At 40.9% G+C, this 23,434-nt stretch overlaps 1 protein-coding gene across 10 annotated transcripts in view; it reads left to right on the forward strand.

Annotated features, from left to right (window-relative positions):
* The window catches only part of rapgef1b (Rap guanine nucleotide exchange factor (GEF) 1b), an 87,821-nt gene that overhangs the window by 21,191 nt on the left and 43,196 nt on the right, over positions 1 to 23,434 (forward strand). For all 10 annotated transcript variants that reach the window (XM_041811282.1, XM_041811289.1, XM_041811290.1 and 7 more), the window contains exon 2: positions 21,938 to 22,083. In XM_041811282.1, coding sequence (XP_041667216.1) covers positions 21,938 to 22,083 — 146 coding nt within the window. The remainder of the gene's footprint in view (positions 1 to 21,937; positions 22,084 to 23,434) is intronic.

Here is a 23,434-nt window from a genome sequence, read left to right on the forward strand (position 1 = left end):
GCAATAGCACCGTCTCCGTCCCGCCTTCTTTTAAACTTTCAAATCATGTTCCTCCCTTCCCTTTATGTCCTGTCCCGACACGTCGTTTCATGTGGAAAAATGTCAAACCACAAGAGAAACTTAGAGACTGCTTTTATGTGACCTTTAACAAAAATACATGTGTCACCACAATATGCTCAACTCAGAAAGTAAAACATCAGTGTTTGGCAACATCTATATATGGAAACAGATGAACCAGAGGCTTTAAACAAAGACATTCATGAGACTTTAAATCCTAAAGGAAAGTGGAGAGAAAGGCGTGTGAGATGACAGCTTCTCATGACAGCTAGGAAAGAATGAAAATTAGTCATTGTTTTTGTTGATTATTTTGGGTGGAAATATGTGAAATAATGGTAAAAGAAACAGTGGAGTTATTCCAGCATGTGTTGGATTATTCATCACTGACATAGTTTGAACTCTGCTGAATTCTAAGTGGTTGCACGAGGGCGAGACTTGTTCAAAGCTATTTTTAAGAAGCTGTGAAAAAAGAGATTTTTGTTTTGCCACAGAGCATTTGACCCAAGACGAGAAGTGTTATTTGGAATCTGATCTGCAATGTGTGCATGCTAAGTGTGAAGAGGACGACGAGCAGCAGTCCGCCGGACGGACAAGACGAGCTTTGTGGAGCGCTCTAATGCGGGCAGAGTGGTACCACTCCTCACTGCTTGAGGCCATTTACTCACAAGATTGCTGCTGCTTATGCTTCGCTCTCTCTGTATCTGTCTGTGTCTTGTACTCAGGCAGTGAAGTGATTGGCTCTCTTGTGGCTGTTTGTCTGTGTGTAGGATCACTCTCCCTTCTCAAGTGCTTTATAGAGCCTGTTTGCCTCTTGTTCTCGCTCTCGCAGCTGCCGTTCACTGAGGATTCAGCTCAGTAGATCATAGGGTTTTCTAGCTGTCGCAGTGTCTCTGTTCTGCTGCTGCCTGATGTTACAGATACTGACAAGCCGGGTATTTATAGCACTTTGTGCTTCTTTAGTCTATCGGTTTCACCCAAGGTGAGCCTGCTGTCTGCTACTCGGTTTCCTCTTACTCTGCTGAAACGCTCAGAAAGCGAGCTGTAAATGAAGGCAAGAAAATGCAGCAAACAACAGCAGCTAGAAGGTCAACTGAAGGATCAGACCGCTTTCTTTTGCTTGATTGTGTGTTCACTGAGCTGTTAGACCTCACATGTTTAGTGGAAGTCCAGAAAAGAGGGAGCGGCTCCCGGCGAGGGAGACAAGGGACAGGAAAGCGTGCCAGTGGCCTCGGCGTCAGGGGGGAAGGAACAGGAGTGGTACCCAGGATGGTGTGTACGTTGTGTGATTTCCTGCCCTTAACCCTCCACCTCTCATGCCCTGTGACTGTGCTCCAGCGCAGTGGTGTGAATGTGTGCCACAGACTGCAGTATGGTCAGTTCAGTTGAATCATCAGGACTCCACTTTGACCAAAATCCATATCAATGTCAGGGCTACCATCCCTAAAACAGCCAATCCTACAATACCAACAATTTTTTTTATTTTTATGTATGTTGCTTGTGTGATATGTGATTGATTAGCAGGAATGATCTCTTCTTCATACACAGGCACACCTCGTATGTGAGATGGTACAACATTAATTTTATCAGGTGTTTCATACAGCCCAGCCAGTAAGCAGATTTCATTTGGCCTACAAGGGATTTTTGAGGGGGGCCAGTAAAGTATATTTTAAAAAATAATAGCGTAATATTTTTGTAAATTAAAAAAGCTGAGCACAATTAGACTAAAATACCAGCACAAATATCAGTCGTATGTCATGACATTGCTAAATCTGGCCGGTTAAATGAGCATAACTGGTACACGAATGAAGAGCCGTTTGGGAGCCGAAAGAGCCGGCACATCTTGCTGAGCCGTATTAAATGATCCGGATCACTTAAAAGAGCCGAAATTCCCATCACTGATTCGTGCTGCCCCTGTTTGGGTTTCTGTTGCAGCTTCTTGCAGTCATCTTTTCTGTTCATGCAGTCTTACTCTAAAAGAGTAGCTGTCAGAGGCTTAAAATTATTGATCAAGCTCTTTCTTCATGTCTGCACTGATGTAATGAGGCTTTTTATCTATCTCTAGTCTTAAAATCCTGTGGTTTCGGGTTTATTTTATAAACTGGGGCATTAAAGCTCCAGGCTTGTGTGCTGTATGAAAACCAGACCCTGCAGCCTCACCTCTACAACCTCTTTTTTTTTTTTCAACCTTGTGGTTGAATAGTTCACAGGGTCTCTTTGTGCAATCGTTTGCTTCTGTCTGAGGCTGTGGACGTGCATTATGCATATGTGTGTGCCTGTTGTACACCGGACAATTGAGTGACCTAGACCTCAGGGCTCGCTCCATAGCTCTCAGTACAAAGTGCCAAGTGCCCCCATTAACATGTTCCATTAGCTTGTCCTATGCCCGTTACACGATCTCATCCTTACAGAAAAAAGAGGATTATTTGAATAGTCCCAGTGATTTAAAGGTTAGTCAGTGCCCAGAGTCAATGCTCAAGCATGCAGGATCCTTAATAAAGTGCTCTTAATTTAGTCGCAGACATGCTAACATGAAAGGGAGGGTGTGAAAGAGTGGCCATCAGAAGTATTGGAGCGGAGGAATGAATGAGTAATCATAATATAAAAAACCCGGGGGGTTGGGCCTTAATATGGCAAGTGAGCCACCAGCAGCAATCCCAAGAGTGTATTTGGTGCAACATATTTTTTGCGATGTGCAAATGTAGACAAACAATGTGGTCATCGCTGTCATCACACTGACAAGAAAGGAGGAAACATGTGGGCTAACAAGCAGCAGTGGTATCAGTCAGAATAAAACAACCACCAGCCTGGAGCAGAGGAGGTGGTAAGAAGGCACAAAAAGGGGAAAAACACAGAAACCCAGATTGGAGGAAAGATGCTGGTCAGAGAGCGCCGTGCAAGAAGCAGCGTTGTTGCCTTCATATTGGAACAGAGGGTGCATTGAGGCGAGAGACTTGTAAATGTTTATGCCTCCACACAATACACAGGCCTAATGGTCCCACCCTCTTCCAAAACACCACCTTCCAGGCGGCTGGCCTACATTTGACACATTATGGAGCACTGCGTCAGAGGATACAGGATTAAAAATGCAGCCATCTGATTGGATGCCTTTTCTATTCCAGAGTACATTAAATATTTCCTCAGGAAATTTCTCATTAACAAGCGAAGTCTCAGCCAGAAAAGTTCTTGGAAAGCTTCACTTTGGATTAATCCTGTGATAGTATTAAAAATTTAACCCACGAAGAGAGACAAGCCTTCCTCTAGTGAGCTCCGAGTGCAGCTACAGTCGGTTAAGTCAGCTTCCCCTGTGTGGTTCAGCAGAAAGTCCCCTCAGGTTTTTACTGTTTTTCTGTTTCACATGCATCAGGAGTTCACCTGTCGTCTGTGTGACAGAGTGTAGTCACACAGCCTGGTGTACTCTGGACTGAACGTATGCTCGACTCACCATTAGGGTTACACATCACAAATTAAACATGGACAGCAGGGAGCACGATAGTGGGTTTTACTTTTAACTTTTACTCCAAGCATTTATTTTCTTGCCTTTGTCTGGTTCCAAATCATGGTAGTGTGTTCTCTGCACTCTGCCAAACCCGGGGTCCCTGCTTTCTACAGCTGAGAGGCAGAATAGATACAGATGCATTGTTTTTTTGACAGATTAACCCACAGTGGAGAAATTTCATGGATTTTGAGTGCCCAACCAAAAGTACGTAACATTTTAGTCTAGTTTTAGTTATCTTGACAAAACTAAACTTACTTTTTGTCAGTTTTAGTCATCAAAGATGTATTTTTGTGTAGTCTTTCTGATAAAAAAAAAATAGGCTGTCAACGAACTTTTTTCACCCTGCATCTGTGTTGTAGAACAGTAGTTCCCAACCTGGGGGTCGCAGGGGGGGCTGGAGCCTATCCCAGCTGTCACAGGGTGAGAGAGGGGGGAAACACACTGGACTGGTCGCCAGTTAATCACAGGGCTGACTTACATAGACTGACAGCCAGGCACTCTCACATTCACACCTACAACCAATTTAAAGTCACCAATTAACCTAACGAGCATGATTTTGGTGGTGGGAGGAAGCCGGAGTACCTGGAAAGAACCAACGCATGCACGGGGAGAACATGCAAACTCCGCACAAAAAGGCCCTGACAGGGAAGCAAGGTAGAGACGGAAAACAAGAGAAAATCTGTTAATTTGTGGTTTAAAAAAGGTCAAAAATTTTGGGGGGGAAAATGACATTTTTGAGATTATGAAGTTGTATATCTACGCGCAAGCAAACTCAGAATTTCAGAATTAAAAAAGTTAGAAATTGTCAAGAAAAATAAAAAATTCCAAGTTTAAAAACTCCTATCTTTTGACATTAGAAACTCAAATATTTCAAAGTTTAAAAATCATACATTTCAAACAGTGTAAAGTCAAAAAGTTACAAGAAAAACTGAAAAACAGTGAGAAAATTTCTTGTTTTTTCCTCCCACAAAGGAACAACTTTTTAAACCTGACAATAAGTTTAAAAATGATTTTTTTCTTAAAAATAAACAGCTACACTTTATTGTTTTTTTAGAGTGGTCCTAATTGGCTGTTGTAATTACAGATAGTTCCTAATTAGATCTTTGTCAAGAACAAGTGTATGTAGGCCTATTATGCTGGGATTTTGTTAATGGAAACAATAAAAAAAATGTTTTTTCCAAGTGGGTTGGGAACCACTGTTGTAGTAGGTCTGCAGGATTAAGTTAGTGTGACAACGATCACCAGGCAAATCTGTTAACCTAAGGAGAAATCACTTACATGTTAAGTGCAGGGATCATACCCTATTTATGTGTTGTGTTTTGTTTTGTTTTGTTTTTCTTAATAAGGTAAATTTAGAGCTTAAAGGTCACTATTTTACCATTCTAAGACAAGTTTATATTGGTCTCAGAGGTTGGTGAAAAACACTCCAGTATTGGATTTTTGCATGTCTAAAAACCCCCTCTGTTTCAGCCCTGCTCAGAACGAGCCGTTTCTGAGTCTGTGGCTGTAGATGTTAATTAGCTGTTTGACTCCACCCCCAGACTCCTGCCCTTCGGAAATAGATATGGCCTAATGCAGTGTTTCCCAACCATTTTTCCTTGAAGCCCCCCCTACATGCACCTAAGAAAAGCGGAGGGCCCCCTCCAGGACCCAAGAGTGAAGAAAAAGTGACACACTGACACCAAAAATCAACAAAGATTTGAATTGTTTCAATGATAAAACCCTAAAAAGAGGTCTGTGAATGCTTTTGTTATCTAAAGACCTTGCATAAACTACTTACTAACTGTTTTATCATGGTTTTAGTCAATATTTGCACATCTATTTTTGGCAGCCTCAAAGCAGACAAAGCCTCGCGCCCCCCCTTGAGATCTTTGGCGCCCCTCCTGGGGGGTCCCAGACCCCAGGTTGGGAACCAAGGGCCTAATGGATGTGGCTCTCCTGATCCTCCTCTGAGCTGCCAGCTGAGGAGGATCGAGAGGAGGGCATAACTTTCCTTCAGGAGGGGGAAGACCAGCTAAACCTGGGGGCGGGGCTAACTCCCCACATGACACCATGGGGGGAAATCTGAGAGTGGCTTGTTCCAGCACACATTTTCTGAAAGGTGGAGAAAGAGAAAGGCCTGAAGTGTGTATTTTATGTAATATGTCCCCTTTAAATGCTGACTTTTCCTCCATTCCCATTGATTCCTACCTGGTTTTCTTCACTTCCTGCCCTCTATCTGACATTTGCGTGTCATCTGGATCACTTGACTGCAGACAGCCTATAAATGGGATCATTTTCCTCCTGCTAGAAAAGGCAAATAGTGAGTGAGAAAGCATACAGAACAAATCTCAGCTTTTTAGAGCGCCTTTCTAACTTTTTACCTCTTTATATCCACACGCCGCCGTCTGTGTAATTATGGAATTGTGCGCGGTGTGCTCTAAATCCACGACCTTGAGTTCATGAAGAGCGTTTTATTTTGAAAACATTATGTTTGTTCTCTCCTATGCTCTGCCTCTAGCTCTGTTTTTCTCTCACGTATTGGTACAGTAGAGCCGTGTGACTTTTTCCTTTGCACAGCAACGCTGTTGCAAAACATTGCTTCAAGCCACAGTTTCTCTGCTGTACATGACAGAGGATTCAGATGATAGATAGTGCATTGTGTCGCTGCTGTGGCATTCCAGTTTGTTTTGGTTTGCTTTCAGAATACAGGGAAAAAGCTTCTTGTTGGCCAAACTAATACTCATAATGTGATTGCAAACGTGCGTCAAAGCAGAAATGTAGGCCAGTGATAAAGTCAGTTTATGTAGATAGGATGGATATTTGGATGTTTGGTCTGGCTTTAGCTGGCCATCCTGAGTGATAACATGCAAGAGCATACAAACAGAAAACCCGCTGAAGAATAAAGGTGTGTCATGGAGAGATTAGGCTGGATTTTGCAGCTATGTGCCTCTACATGCTTCACTCTTGTTGCTCATTATCGTTATAAAACATTTTTCATTTTAGTCTCAGTTCACTTTGTAGATCCGTCACACTTTGTAGAACGACGGAGCTTTTCATGAAGTTGTTAGTTAAATCAGATATCAGATTGTCATGCTGAATGTTCCTCTCTAAGCTTTCTAGTCTCAAACAACCCTCAGAGGTGACAGAAGAATGAAGGAGTAGATGAGGGCTCTTTTGACATGCTTTTTTATCTCAGAGTGCCATCTCATGACTCACAGGGGTAATGATGTCTGCTTCACCGAGCAGGAGTTTCCCTATTTACATGTCTCCTCCACCATCAGTCTGCTGTGTCACCTCTGCTGTTAGATCTGAGCGCTGATGGAGCCGACGCTCAGAAGGAGAGAGACACTTCAGACGGGCTTTTTGAAAATTCCCTTTCCTGACGCGCGCAGCGGTACATGTGTGACCAAATAGACTCAGGCAGCAGTTATAGATCTGGTTTGCTGTTCTGTAATATAGATCTGGGTTATGGATCACGTCATGTTGGGTGGCCACGCTCTGTTAGCCACGGTCAACCAGGCAGGCTGTTCCCAGCATGCAGAGTGCCTTCCTCCACCACATTGATATTTGCTCCCGGCCATTGACCCATAGTTGGTGGGTCTGCTGTACTAGCATTGACATACTGACAGGCATGTTTGTGTTAGTTATTTATAGAGTGAATTATTGGCTGATGTTGCTGTTATAGGAGACAATGCCCTATTTTTCAGGCAGAATGCATGCAGCATTATCTTTTCACAAATTGACACTGCAGAATTGTTGATTTACCCAGTCTAGGGATGCACAATGCTGGAATTTTGCCGATATCTAATCAAGAGATTTTTACAAACCTAGCTTATTCTGGTATTGACAGATACATGCTTTTTTCTTTTAAAGAGTACCAAGTCTCTCATGCACTAGAGCAGACCTGTTGCTCTTATTGTGAAAGTGTATTTTTCTTGTATCAGGCATGAAACAAGACAAACATTTGATTCTATTTCTTTGATTCACAGGTTTGTTATGTTCATTACAGTCAAATCAAGCTTGGATGGATGGATAGATGGATGGATTGGCAGATGGATGGATGGGTGGGTGGATGGGTGGATGGATGGATGGGTGGGTGGATAAATGGGTGGTTGGATGGATGGATGGATGGATGCGTGGATGGATGGACAGATGGATAGGTGGGTGAATGGATGGATGGACGGATGGGTAATTAAAGTGACTCAAAAATTTTCATATTTCTTCTTCCGACTTGGGTGAAAAGACCCAGTGAAGTTAAAAAACAGAAGAAAACCAAGTTTTAGATTTCTATGGTGTCTATCCAGCTGTGGACTTAGAATAAGAGAAACTAAAATGAAGTAGCATCCTCCGTTTTCCTATAAACTAAATATAACTAAATATATTATAATATAATATAACTAAATCTCTGTTGACATTATCCAGGAGTAGCCTGCCAATGATGTGATATCTGGTTTAACAGACGACAGTGGGACTCCAGTATGCATGTCTAGAACAGTGGCTGGGGCTTGTCAGCTTTCATTAAAAGTCCCTGTGAAACCACAGTGTGTACATATGGAGCAAACGCTGCAACACCTTTTATTTTGCACAGGTTTAAGGAATAGCTTTTGAACTCTTTGCTCTGCCAGGACACAGTACAAGTCAAATCAAAATTATTATGGTAGTGGGTAGCCTATTATGGACTTAAGAAGTCATAGAAGACGTAGAAAACCATTTTTTTGTGTCATTTATTCGTTTCCTAACTGAAATATAACAGATTTTACCTGAACTGGACTCCTATGATCCACTGTATCTTATTCATATCTTCAGCATATGGTCTGGTAGCTCTCAGTGTTCATATGGCTGGTCGTTGAAACAGCACAGCTGGATAACAGTAAAACCCACCACTGGACTTCTTCCTCCATTACTTCTCAAATCAACCATTAACCAGGGCCTCGCTCGGCCCACATTAGGGCTTCCCCTCCCTGCAGCCCTTGAACTGTGGCTTGGCTTTCTATAGTAACACACACTCACACACACCCACACACCCAGCCTTCTGTATCTTCTAGTGCAGCTTGTTGATAACGGAGGACATAAAGAGGATCGTATTGAAAATTGAACACAGCCACCAGCAAGCCAACCACTACAATGCAGAGAATAAATAATTCACTAAGCACTTGACTATTTCCTGTTGAATTTCCTCTCTTTCCTCTCCATTTTTCTCTTGCTGCTCATTTAACGTGCCTCAGGCTTGAATTCCTCACTCCTGCTCAGCAGCAGCTCTTACCTGTGGAGAGTTGATATTCTGCCATTTTTGTTCAACAGTGTAACAGACAGTAAATCATTCTCTCCGTTTCTGTAGGTAGATCGGGCCTGGTTGCAGGCAAAATTGCATTTTAAAGAATGCTCTGTGTATTGTTTGTTTTCCAGGGTGAGGATTCTCTGTTTTTTTCAGCTCTACATAAATGTGGGTCAGGAATAACTGGTACAAGTGTATAGTAGAGCTGCTGACAGTCGCATTAAACACCAGTTTAAACCATGTTACCTCGAGATATGAGAGGTGTGCCCCATGATCTATATTATGATCCATCACGGTACCTCATGAGCTAATAAATATATTATAACACCACTAGAACATAGGAGCAGGACTCATGTATTCACTGGAATTTGGAGCCAGTTTCATCTCCTGTACCTTCTTTCACCACCGTCCAACATTATCCTGCTGTCGTCTTTTATCCGGCTGTCAACAGAAGCTCATAACTAATGTTATCGTTCCCTCATTCACTACAAGGGTGTGTCAAATTTGAACAAATTGGAAGGGAAATCTGTCTGGAGTGCTTTGAATAGAGATATTTGGCACCAGAGACTTGATAACTGCTCCACACGGGTCAAGACAACATTATAGCTGCATTAATATTTTATCCCATCCCTTAATGAAAACGGCAATAAATCTGCCTCCATTTAGAACTGCAGCTTGTTTTTAATAATCCTGTACTTGTTCTGGCTGGCCTTCTCACATCTACATCTACTGGTGCCCATCATAGCGCTCTGAGCTTCATACTTGGCTTAAAATAATGATTAAACACTAGTTTAAACCAAGGTCTTTTGGGAAGAACAAGGACATGTAAGCCTAGTCTGTTGGCTTATTATTAATACACCTTTCAGGGTGTTTCAAGTAGGGCTGGGCAATTAATCGAAATTTAGATTAAATCGCAATATGTCTTACTGCAATTTTTAAATCGCAAAAGGTGCAGTATTTCTTGAAATGAAAAATGTGTTAAAATACCAGTTTGACAAAATCTTTATGCAGCAGAGATATGTTCCACCCATCATGCAAACATCTTTCAGTTTTTTTTAGAATAGTTTGCAAAAATCCTACTTTTCTTATTTTACTAAGATTTTATAAATCAAAATGAGAATGACATGAAAATGATCAATCCTCTCAATACAACAGTTCATTCTGAATTTGCAATATGATTCAAAATTATTGCATTTAAAGATTTTTTCAAAATCATTCAATCTATTTAATGTTGCAGTGGTTAAAATATAGAAGTATTTACTGCTTGTTTTCATGGAAAATACATAAGATGTGGAATTGAAAAAATAATTGCACATTAAATTGCTATCACAATATTGGAAAAAATTATCGCAATTGGATTATTTTCCCAGATCCTTCAGCCCTAGTTTCAAGTTTAATTTCTTCCGTGCTGAGGTGTCAAGCTGCTACCAACAAGACTTTGTTTCCTGACATCTGCATTACAATAAAAGCACTCAAAATTAGATTTTTGGATGTTTATTCTGTTTGGAAATAGCATGTTTATCCTTGACTTAGCTTTAGCATCGATACTAAGGATGCTCCTAAGTGTCTACTTCCCCATTCAGCTAAACGTGCATTTAAATGTTGTTTAACCATCTAGTCTAGAGAGGAGAAAACCCTTAGAAACAGTCAAATTCCTCACATTATCATTGTGTCAGCAGATGTGATGTGCCTGATATACTCTCTACAGCAGGGATGTCAAACTCAATCACAGCAGGGGCCGAATTTTGAATTTGGGACCAACCTGAGGGCAGAGCAGGGTCCTCATTTAACCATGAACTGTCAACCTCGTTTTCGCCAGCAATAAATTATGCGGGGGCACTGATGATAAAAGATTTTGAGATTGAAAAAGGTCAAAATGATAAGTTTAAAGGCTCAAAATCTGAGATAAAAATTCAAACTTAATCAAAAGGTTCAAAACATGGTGTTTAAAGTCAAAATAATGGTTTTAAAAGGCAAATACTGTGTGTAACAAATTTATTAGACCGCCTGTCATATTTGTCTCAAAGACCATCCAGCATCATGAAGTGCTTTACCATTTTGAACAGGAATGAGGGATTTCAAACTGAATTCACCCAAATTTGAGCTGGCTCACTGGGCTTCTCTGAGAAGTCAGAAATGAATCAAGCATAACATTCAACCACTAAAACGAATTTTTCTCTTCAGGAATGCAAGTAAATAACTATAATTTGACATATTAATCAAGAAATATTAATGTGCTTTACTGTTTTTTCAAACATCAAAAATGATTTTGGTAACTACCAATGCTGTTAATTTAGGGCAGCTGTGGCATAAACCTTACTTTGGTTAGGGTAAGGGTGGTCTAATACATTTGTTAAGCACTGTATATGAGATAGAAAGTTGAGATCATGATTCTTAAAAGTCATAACAAGATAAATTCAAAATCATAGGGTTAAAAACATCAAAGCTTGAGAAAAACATGTTAATTTTGTGTTTCAAAGGTCAAAATATTACTTAAAATTTAAAATTGAGGATCTAAAAGGTCATTTTATGAGATGAAAGTCAAAGTAAGGAGCTAAAAAGGTCAAAATATGACAAGAAAATCATAATCATAAGTTTAAAAAGTCAAAATTTTCTTTAGAAATTTAAAATTGAGGATCTAAAAGGTCAAGAAATAGGATAAAAAGTCAAAATTGTGAATTGAAAATGTCAACATGAAGTAAAAAGTCAAAACCATAACTTTGCATCATAACTGTGTGATGCAAAATTATGAAATTAAATGAAAACATAAATGTATTTTCCCACATTTCTGTTTTTTTATCTTATTATTTTAACTTTTAACTTTCGGCAGTCTCAATGATTGGATGTCCATCTTGCCATCCTGTCAACATACTACTATGAAATTTGGTTCCAGTGCTGTTGATCCTCAGAGGAAGAATCCCACCGACTTTGGTGATCCCTTGACTTTACTTTGGTAACAAAATACCATCAAAATTTCAGTTTTTTAGCAAAAGCTGTACAGGTTTTCAGGTTCTTCCCATTTCATAAGATACACTTCAGCAGCTTTTGTAATTGCTGCACCTTCACATAAACTACATGAATTTGGGCAACACTTTGTGGATATATTTGGTGAATCAACTTCTTATTCCTTGACTTGTTATTCAGCATCATCATCAGGTCAGATTTTCAAATTGCCGACTACAGCCTGTTAGAATTAGATAGTATAATTTCCCATCACCTGTCTTTAACACATACTTTAAAGTCTCTCCTGTACACCAACTTTTAGACAAGCTCGCCTCCTTTGTCCTTTCACTCTTCAACAGCTGGCTGGGCGACCTTTTCGACTCCTGTGTCAGTCTTTTAGAAGCCTCGACGTGTCCAAATACGCAGAGATTGCACACTTTCATTGAGCTGGCCCCTTCACTGGTGGAGTTCAGCAGGAGGTGACAGCTGTGTATGTAACCTTAGGCTCAACCTCCCCTGTATCCCTCCTCTGCGGGGCCAGCCAGCTGTCCTGTATAGATCACACCTGTACCACAGTAACAACCAGATCAATCTGCCCGCCTGTCAGTTCCTCTGGAGGAGTTCATGTGTCACTGCTCATTAGTTGTGTTGTAGGGATCGAGACTAGTGAACGGGAAACTACACTGGCATTGCTGACTTTCCATAGAAGATACAAGATCTACCAGAACTTGATCTAACTGTGCATTATATTTAAAGATGAATGTCTAAACAGGCCTACAGTTATATGCAAATGAATGCATCCACTTAACTGTGTGTTTTTGCTAAAAGCAGCCGTAAATACCACTGCTGCATGTATCTTTACTTATTGTTTGATTAAGCTTTCAGTGACTAGAGGGCTCTTTGGGACTGGACCGTACCAGAGTAGTGTGAGAACTCTTCCCAGGCTTTGTTCAGGCAGGAGTGTTTGTTTTAAACGTCCCAAAGGCCTTTCTAAAGAAGCAAAGTGTTAAAGCGGTTTGCACGCACCCGAAAAAGATGTTTACTCCCTTAATGTTATGCAACTTTTTGTCCACTCTGTGTTAAAAAAAATCACTGTATTTGTAGCCTTGCAAAATCAGAGACACTACTTTAAGTGTTTGTTATGCAACATTTAAATGCTGAGAAATTTATAGTTACCTCATTTGAAGAACATGCCCCATTGTTTCTGTAACTGACTGTAAAGTTGCAGTGTAACAGAGTGAGAATGAGGAGAGTGGAGTGTGTGTTTGGATCTGGATGCTTCTACAGCAGAGCAGACGAGCGTCACCCTTTATGGAAATGTGACCACATTTTACTGTTCATCAACCGGCCTCTGCGGCTGAACTATGCTAAGTTTTTAAGGAAGTCAGAGGGGAAATTCAAGAGCCACCAGCAAGAATCAACATGTATGAGTGTTATGAATAATGTGGGGCATTCTGGGAATTTCTAAGTGGGTAAAGTGGTCATGTGAAGCTGTAAATATTAATACATTGGCCGTTAAATAGCACTTTGAATTGTGTTTTATATTTATATTATGGTGTGGAGTACATAGATGACTGATTATCAATTGGCGGCCCGGGGGCCATATCAGGCCCCCCAAAGCTGTCTGTCCGGCCCCCAGAAGATCATTAGGGAAAAGATGATTTTGTTGCCTTGTTAAATCCACCTCAGAAAATAATACTGAAATAGTTTTAGAATAACATTTGACCATTCTTTATAGAAATTTTCTTGTTAGCCATTATTAGTAAAAAAAAAAAATTAAAATAGGGTTAAAGTTGGCAGAAATGTTGCAAAAATGGACAGATAAAGTGGTGAAAAGAGGTTACAGAGTATAGCAAAAAGTTATGAAAAAAGATTGAAACGTCGCAAAAAATGGTGAAAGGGGGAAAGGAGTGTCAAAAATGGGTTAAAAGTGGCAGGAAAAATAGCAAAAAAGTAATTTAAATGGGATAAAAAGTGGAAAAAATATAACGAAAGTGGCAAAAATGGATCAAAGACTAGCACAAAGGGGAGAAAACATGCAGGAAACGTGGTTCAAAAGACATTAAAGAATGGTCAAAATGGGTTAATGAGGCTAAAAGTGTCAAAAAAGGGTCAACAGTGTCAAAAATGAGTTAATACTAGTGCTATGTGGGCAGGCCTGTCTTCTTGTGGCCTGCTGCACAATATGTTAATCAAACCAAAATATTGATCTAATTTTTGTTTATTTAAAAATTCAGCCTCAGAGTTTCTGCCGAGACTAAATTTGGCCCTTGTGCAAATGTACGTGATGATCCCTGACATAGAGGCAGGTGGAAAGGGCAAAATGATTTTGCTCTTAAGTAAAAATGAAGTTACTTTGATAAAAATTTGATTGAAAGTAAAGAACTGGTCCTCAAATCTGCTAACATAAAGGTAAAAAGTTACTCATTTAAAGTTTACTTAGTTACTGAGTAAGACTGGGAAATTAGATTAAGTGGCAATACGGCCTGCTGCAATTTTCAACCTGTAGAAAGTGCAGTATTTCTTTAACCTGGAATTTGTGTGAGACTACCTATTTAAAAAAATTGCAGCAGAAATGTTATGCATTATGTATCATACAATCATTCAAGTGTCATTTTTTAAGAAGAGTCTACACAGACCCTACTTTCTTAATTTTTGCAATTTTTTTCTTATTAAATGTGAGAAATGGCATAAAAATTGATCACTCCATTTAATACTACTGTTCAAAGCCATTTTGCAATACAAGTCAAAATAATCACAATTATATCTTTTTTCAAAACTGTTCAGCCCGTGTTGAACCTCATATTATATTGATTAACATATAGAATTATTTATTGCTTGTGTAATACATTAAGGGGGAAGAAATACAAATCAAATTAAAATCGCAATATTGGGGGACAATATTGCAATTTAATTTAATTATTTTAGTTCAGCCCTATTACTGAATACTGAGTATTTGCTTTTGAAGAGTCATGCATGGTCTCTCCCACAAAAACAACCAAAACAGCAAAAGGATATAAATCTCCAAATAGGTTAATAAATTAAAGGCACACTTTTATTATAAGATGCAAATTTTGGATGTAATGTGAAACTAGAAAAGCACTCAGAGAGCGCAGACCTCCGCCATTAGCCTTATCTCCCAAAAGTGAAGAATCCTTTAAAAATCCTTGATCCAGACGGTGATCACTCCCAGAATCTAATCAGTTCTTCCTTATGCCATTTCTGACATTTCCTAAAAAATTTCATCAAAATCCGTCCATAACTTTTTGAGGTATGTTGCTAACTAAGAAACAAACTAACAAACCCTGCCAATCACATAACCTCCTTGCTGTAGGTAAAAATTCTCTTGCTACATGATACCAAGCCCTGTACAGGACTCTTTTCTAAATCCCACTTCCACCCACTCCTGCAGGGATTCTGACAATCCATGTTAAATATCCAGAATACCAGAAAGTGCATTAAATCTAAGGCAATATTGATGTCTTCACTTTACCACCACCCTAATTAATTTTTCTCTCTGAATGAAGGAAACCCTAAGAAAATAACCACATTCTTGTCGTGCATAACGGTGCCACACATGGATAAAAAAGGAGGGAGTCTCAGACTGATTTAACTCTTGGTAATGGCCTAGTAATAGCAATTACACATCATTTATCATCAAGTCATACAGAGATGGAAATGTTTCCCGATCTCTGAAAAGTTTGGGCGTCATAAAAACTGCAGTGCACTTCCATCAGCTCTCACAGACAGTAGGCTAATCTTAACTCTATTTATGCTGTGCTCTTACCTTCCTCATCATTAGCTGTTTAATGCAATGAGGCCACTTTGCACAGTTTTTTTTTCCCCAAGTAACTGCATAATGGCTCAGCGTCTCTGCACACCAGTGCATATTTATGGTGATTGACCTACAACATAATAAGGGGAGCATTAAAGCTGTACATTTTGACTTGTATACAAGATTTTAGCGCACGCACTTTTTTGTGAAGCTATGACAAAGCATCACATGGCCCACTAGGGTAATTAGCTACTTCCATCCCTGGTGTGCTTTGGTCTGCAGGGATGTGCATATCAAATAAACTTACTATTGGAAAATGTGGCAATAATTCGCACAGAGGGAGGAGTTAGGTTTGGTGCATATGTAAACCAGGGTGTCATCCGCATAGCATTGGAAGTTGATGTTGAATTTCTGGAAGAAATTGAAGAGGAAGTTTACAGATGATAAATCATAGGGGGCCCAGGACAGAACCCTGGGGAACACCGTTGAGACTGGGAAAGGGTGGGATTTGAAGGATTTGAGTTGTACGAGCTAAGTGCAACCAGGGGGTTTGATTTAAACCAGTGCAGGGGTGTGTTTGTGATTCCAGTGGAGGAGGATGTGATGGGAAATGGTTTCACACTCAGGAGGATGAGGATGGTTAACACTCCAGAGATTGTTGGTGATTTTAAACAAAGCTGTTTCTGTACTATAAAGGTAGCAAGAACCAGACTGGACTTGTTCATTTTGCGAACCATTTCACTGCAGAAAGACATTAAAGAGACATGGCATGAAAGACATGATATGATACAACATGAGGAGGACTGCATTACAACCTGAAAAGAAATAAAAACATCTTTTCTTAAGATAATTTAAAAGCTGCATCACAGTTAAGATTTCTAGAAATGATAACTATTCAAATATTTGAACATCATATTCCATCCCTTGTGGCCTGTGCAGCTAAAACATTGTGGAAAACAGATTCCTGTGAGGTTTCTGTGGTCATGACTATTCAGATTCAGTGTAAGAGACATTACAACCAATGACATCACCACCTCATAACTCTGGACAGCAGCAGGCGGGAGAGAGAGAGAGCGCCAAGAGAGCGAGGGATGGCCCCGTCTCTGGTGGAGGGTGGATGCTGAAAGGCGTGCGCGACTCTAACAGAGCACTTCACTGTCTTCACTGTATTCTCTCTCTCGCTTTCACCCTGTTCGTTTTTTCTCTTGATGATGTCATTTCCATGCAGGGCCAGACTTCCAGTGAACTCCAGCAGAAGACTGGAGGGGTTGGCGTTCTCTTCTCTGAAATGAGGAGAGTGAGTGGGAGGGGAGGAGGTGGAGAAGTGAATAGGGAGCGGAGGAGACAGGCAACCAGCCCCCAGTGTGCATGATAAACAGCTGAGCCAGCCACCGGGGGGGCTGCGATGGTGTCTGAGGGCCCGGCTGTATTGATCACGGCGGCGGTGACTCATTATGCTGATGTCACTGCACTGCTTGACTCTGGGCTGGGATTGTGGCGTTGCAGCTGTAAACTCGCACACAGTCCTTCTGGGCCTGTTTTTGCTTGGATTGAGCAAGAAAAGGCCCAGCCTCAGTCCCTGCACTTGTGCCAGGAATATTAAGAAACAAGGTCAAGCAGATAGGCTCATGCGTGGATTCATATGGAGGCTGCTGTCTAATTGAAAGCGTACAGCCCCCATGACACCCTGCCATAAGGTGAAACTTAGCCAGGAGAGAAGCCCAGCTTGGGGTGAAGCAGGCTAACAGGTATGTATAGCCTCAGGGTAGAAAAAGAGAAATCCTTACACACTGTCAGCTCTGGCTCTGTTATCCAGGCTCTAGTTAGGTGGAACACCTCAGGATCCCCTGTGGCTAAGCTACATGGTATTAATCCAAACAGCTATTGAGCAGGTTGTCACCTTCTGCATGGTCCTCATTATGTCCAGCCACCTGTCTGACTCTGACAAGCATCTTTCTTTCTTTTGCTCCCAGTCCTGCCTGGCTGACAGAAATCCTGCACAGCATGGGTAGAATCTGTGACGTCCATATAAATATTCCAGGATGTCATTCTTGGGCATCTGAAAGAGGCTCAAGGCTCAACTTTAATCACAGAAAAAAATGTATTTCTTATGAGTCTCTATGGAGGCTGTCCACCCAGCTGTATTTATGAATGTTCATTTTTTTCCCTGTAATTCAATTCTTAAAGTTAAAATTCCCATATATCCTAGATTCATAACATGCAGAGTGAAATATTGCGTGACTTTTATTCGTTTTAATATTGATGATTACGGCTTAAGACAATCAAAACTCCACTCTCAAAAAAAAAAAAAAAGGATGATACAGAACAAAAATCAAAGTACTCAGTGCTTGGTCTTGGCTTCTTTTGCATGATTTGATCGCCTCCATGCTCAGTCCATGGCACTGCTGGGGTGTTATAAAGCCTTCGTCTGGATAGTTAAGCCTGGTGTCTCTCATCTTCCAGAGATTCTCTGCGGGGTTCAGGTCAGACCAGTTGGCTGGCCAACCAAAACCTTAGTCCTTAAAATGCATATTTTTTTAAGATAAATATGTTTTTTTTTGGCTTTTAATGGGGGTGGAGCCTGTCCCATCTGTCATTGAGCAAGAGGCGGGGAACACCCTGGGCTGACCACTGGCCAATCACAAAGCTGACATATAGAGGAAAACAACCAGGCATGCTTACACTCACACCTATAGCCAATTTAGAGTCATCAATAACCTAACAAGCATATTTTGTTGGTGGGAGGACGCCCGAGTACCTGGAGAGAACTAATTAATTTCCCACAGATAAATTTAGCTCCTACAGCCTTGAATTTCTCATGTATTAGCTCATATAACGCAGCACATCATGCTTATGTCTACAGCTGATGGAGGAGACAGGAGTGTTTATAGGCTGAAGTTTCCATGTGAAAAGTTAAAAAAGAAAGATGTTGTTTCAGGAAGTCATTCACTAGTCATAAATATGATTATTCTACTTTGAACAAATACTTGTTGGCATTTACAGAAACTGAAACTGAGATTTCCATTTCCCATTTATCTGCTTGCAGCATTTAAAACCAGCTGTCTGCGACTTTTGGAGCTGAATCTTAGGCATCATCAGATGGCTAGAGTTGAGCTGCATCTCTGTTAGGGATGGGACTGATCCAACATCGGTATCGGGTCCGATATGGACATAATTAATAGATCGGATATTTGACTAACGGTGCCAATCCAAGTGACCGATTCAAATCCATCCTACAGTTTGCGGTAGACCATGAACGCACAGCAGTCAAACACGAGACAGTCTGTGTGTAACTGAGCTAGTATTAGTTAGAATGTTCTTAGCGGTTTAATTACCTAGTCGTTTAAATGTAAGTCTATATTTAGAATAGTCAAAACTAGTCTAAAAGATGAGAGAACACAAAGAAGAGTGGGTGTGACCTTAGCCTGATATTCTCTCTACAGCGTGGCTAGCATTGAAAGCTAGCGCCGCCCGCCTTTTGTTCCTCTTTGCAGATTAATATCGTGCTTTGATATTTGGCCTCTTTTCACTTCCGGTGAGTAGTCATACGTGAGCTTAAACCCCGACAGCCCACATACCACTTTTTTTCCATTTACCACTTTGGAAACTGTCATACGGCGGTCTTCCTACTACTGCTAACAGCTTAGTCACCACCGAGCTTCTCATTGTTTACATCCGGTGAAAGGAAACGAGAGGAAGGCTGCGGCCATTAACTGAAGCTACAGCGGTCTCTAATGGCGGGAGGTTCATTAAAGAGCATTATAGACAGTGATTTCAAGCCTGTGTTCATAAAAAATGATATTTATTTTTTAGTAGTAGTTAAAATAAATTTGTTTGGAATACAGTTAAGTTCAATTCATTTTTGTTTGTTTTTTGCTTTTTAATAAGAGGAGCCTGGTGGTTTACTACAGCCTCATGTAACCTCACACATTATACCAACAACAATAATAATTGTTCAAAAAAATATATATATCTCTCGGAATCAGTATCGGTATCGGCACATATTTATCGGGATTGGATCGAAACTGAAAAAAGTGGATAAGTGCATCCATGATCTCTGTTACCTGGTGAATCCATCATGAAAATTGCCAGTCCACATTGTTTTTGCCAAACCAAACACTGTTTGAACCAATCGGCGTCATCTGAGGAGGACAAGGTGGTAGCTATGGGCGGGGTGTAGCCATACTCAAAGCATGTTAACCATGTAGCGACAGTTTTATCAGAACTGGACCGCATTACTTTATTCCTAACTGAAAGTTTTTCATGACAGAAATTATGTTTTGGCTCTTCTCCCTGCCTTCCTCGGCATGAGTTTGCAATCATCACGGGTGGTTTGAGTTGTACTGTAAGCCGGTGTGTTGCGGTGGCTGCTACTAATGAAGTGACAAGCTCAAATGTAGCTGTAGAAAAGCAGCTGTTTTATCAGAATCGCTCCACATTACTTTATTAAAACAAGAGCAAAGAGTCACACTGGAAGCTTCTCTTGGGGGAGAGGCGTTTTCACCACATTTTAGCCACATCATAATCCACTGTTTATTCACTGCGGTAGCGTTTCCCTGTCAGTTTGTAGCAGAGTTGCACATGTGTACAACCTCATTTTGTCTTGTCACTCTGATTGGCTCATCATGACAGAACATTCGTCCAATCAGCTCCCAAACACTTTCTATGGAAGCTTTCCCTTCATGCTAATATGATCTGTTGCTATCTTATACTCTCTAAGGCTCCACCTGATTGGCCAGTTAGTCTGGATGCATGGTACTTGCAGATGAAATATCACCTTTGTCAATTCTGGATTTCTGCGTTGTGTTTATGGTGTATGCTTATGCTTTTCTGAAGATGAAAATATGATCATCCAAGCTAATGTGTCATCTCTTTACACTGCTAATTGTGTGAATTGAGGAGACATAGCAAACACAATTAACCACCTCCACTCAGAGGCTGTTATCCTTGTTACGTTGTTTTTTCTCCGTAGGGACATAACTGGGCTGCTAATTAAATTTGCACATCCTCTATATTTGTGTCTCCTAACATTGGAGTAATTTCATAGTTTCACAGAGCTGGTTAGTTTACGTAGGGAAGTATATTTGCCAGAGTTGTCTGACCTGTGTGGATGTTAGGAAGTAGGTCAAACACAGATTAAAGGTGACACAGCAGTCATGAGATGCATTTCCGGTTGTTTATTAAATCAGCCAGCGACCCGTGAGTAACCAGCAGAACAGCATGTGTTGTTTACTTTTTTGCACAACTCTAAGATTAGGTTTTAGTGTTAAAAAAAAGAAACAGCCCGAGGGGTCATGCTTGCTTCATCATCACATGCAATGTCAGGGGAAGAGGAAGCTCTGGTGGAAGCGTTCTCATCAACATTTTTAATGAGGCACAGAGGCGTCCTTGGCTGCCTCAGCAAACTTTGGCTTCTGCTCTGAGTCAAGGATGATGAGGATTAGGGATAGGGTGGGGGTGGCAGTATAGTGGGATATGTTCAGGGGCATATTGATTGATGAAAGCGCCGCCGGGTTGGTCGTCTATTTTGTGGCCTTTTTAAGCAGTGGTAATCTTTTTTTGTGTGCTGATTGCTGCGGAATGCCAGTTCCTGTGTAGTCGTCGGGCGCAGGGGTGATCACGTCAGATAAAGGTGTAATTCTGTCACTGATAACCCCCCGTGCTTCCTGCCGACTCACACTGCTGTTATTAGTATTTATCTCCTGACTCAGTTGTGTGTGGCGACGGAGGGGAGGGAGGTGAGCAGACAATTTTCTCAGGATTAACAGAGTGGGGGACTCTTCTCTCAGATAAAATCTCTCCAGTGAACATGTGGGACTCTGTAAAATGACTCTGCTATTACAAAACCCCTCTCAATTATGTACCATAAAGCAATTTTCATCCCAGCACTAACCAGAGTATTTTATTATAGCCTCCCTCTTCTGGTGTCCTTGTCTCTCTGTGTGCTCTCACATGTGTGTACTACACATCTGTGCACATAATAGACTCCTGGTAGAGGCTCGATGTCTGCGCCTGTCCTGCAGATTTATGGTCGGGAACCACAAGGGCGGATTAAAACCGGATGTTGGAAATAAAACGGATTCACAAATGTCCTTTAAAAACACCTGTATTATTTTAGGGATGCAAAACAGCGCCAATGTTGCAAATGTTTTATGTAATTTTTTACTCCCATAATGAAATAACTGTGAATTTTTGGTTATTGTTATCAGTTTAAAAATACTTACTTTGCATCACTAATAATTTTGCATAGAGCTCTTCCCTGAAGGAACTTTGAGGCCAATGACATTGTGAGATCTGATACCAACACTTTAATATGCTTGTGCCATCTGTTTTGATCAAATTTCGACTCCCCCCTGTGAATCTCTCCTCCTCCTCTGACCACTCAACTTTTTTGTCCTTCTGTCCACAGACTCGCAGCGGTCCCATCTGTCCTCCTTCACCATGAAACTTATGGACAAGTTTCATTCTCCCAAGATCAAGAGGACGCCATCCAAGAAGGGCAAGCAACTGCAGCCCGAGCCAGCAGCCAAGAGTACTGAAAAACCCGCTAACAAGGTGTGTGCTCATTCAAGCGCCAAAAAAAATCAGCGTGTATGGTGGGAAAACCACCTCTTTCCCACCTATCCCATGTGTTTGTTTGCCTGTTTGTATACAGTTGTTTTCCTGTGCTCTCTATTGTGTCTGTGCGGGGCGGTTTCCCCCGCTGGTTCCCACAGCCTCCCAGCGGCTGTGGCGGCTGGCTGTGCTACAGCAGGTGTCTAAACCTATAAAGAAATGAATGGAAGTGGGCCGCTTCCTGAATGAACTCCTCCGCTGCCTCTTAAGGCTTTTGGTGTAATGAGTATATTCCCCCAGCAGCCCCGCTGTGAAGAATGGAGGAGCTGAATGAGCCCGGTGCTGCAGTACCTGCATGGCTCCAAGCCACATCAGTTGATGTATGGAGCTTTGAACTGCACACAAACCATGAGAATAACAGAAGCACAGGAGAGAAACCAAACTGTTGTGATTGTCCGAATGCTTTAAAAGGTTGCATACGAGAGCCGGCTGTGCAGTAGGTTTGTCATTATACTAGAACGATTTAACTCTGCTGTGATACCCTTGAAAATCACATGATATCCAAACCTCTTAAGACACCAGATCAACAACAAAAGAAGTCCTCTAGGGCAGTGGTTCTCAACCTTTTCAGCCCGTATCCCCCAAAGTAAAGGTGCCAGAGACCGGTCACCCCCACTGTACCTGAAGGTGGTTGAACATAGCCATGCATATTCAAGAACAGTCATGTGGAGACAGGGCTGTCCATAAGGGGGGAAAATGGGCGAGCTGTCTGGGGCCCAACCAAACTGGTGGCCCATGGAGGTCAGCAAAATCATGGTCTCTTGTAAAGTTAAGCTGTGATATCTGTACTGTATATTAACCTGAAGAATAATCACTTATCTTATCAAAGATCACTTATCAAAGAAACAAATATCTTTTTTAATCATTTGTGTAGTAAAAAGCCTTCTTAAAATTGTAAATCCACTTTGTTAAAAAAAAAAGAATTAAAATGCATTGAAAATTGCAAAAAAAAAATTAAAAACAAAAAAAAGGCAAAAATGGGCATAAATGGCGGTAAAATGGAGTTTAAAAAGTGGCTAAAACACTTGATATGGGCAAAAATGGGGGAATTTGGGGGAAATGGGGTGAAAAATTGATATAAACTGGCAAAAAAATATTAACTGAGAAAGAAAAAAGGCAGATATTGGCAGAAATTGGTTAAACTGGCAAAAATGGGCATATTAGATAGTGAAATGTGGTTAAAATGGGAAAAACTGGTCATAAATGAAGTGATAAAATGGGGTTAAAAGTGCCAATAATGGGTCAAGAGTGGCAACATTAGGCTTATGTGGCAAGAATTGATTTAGAAGTG

This window comes from Cheilinus undulatus, linkage group 17 (assembly GCF_018320785.1).
Source record: "Cheilinus undulatus linkage group 17, ASM1832078v1, whole genome shotgun sequence".
In the NCBI taxonomy this organism is placed as follows: Eukaryota; Metazoa; Chordata; class Actinopteri; order Labriformes; family Labridae; genus Cheilinus; species Cheilinus undulatus.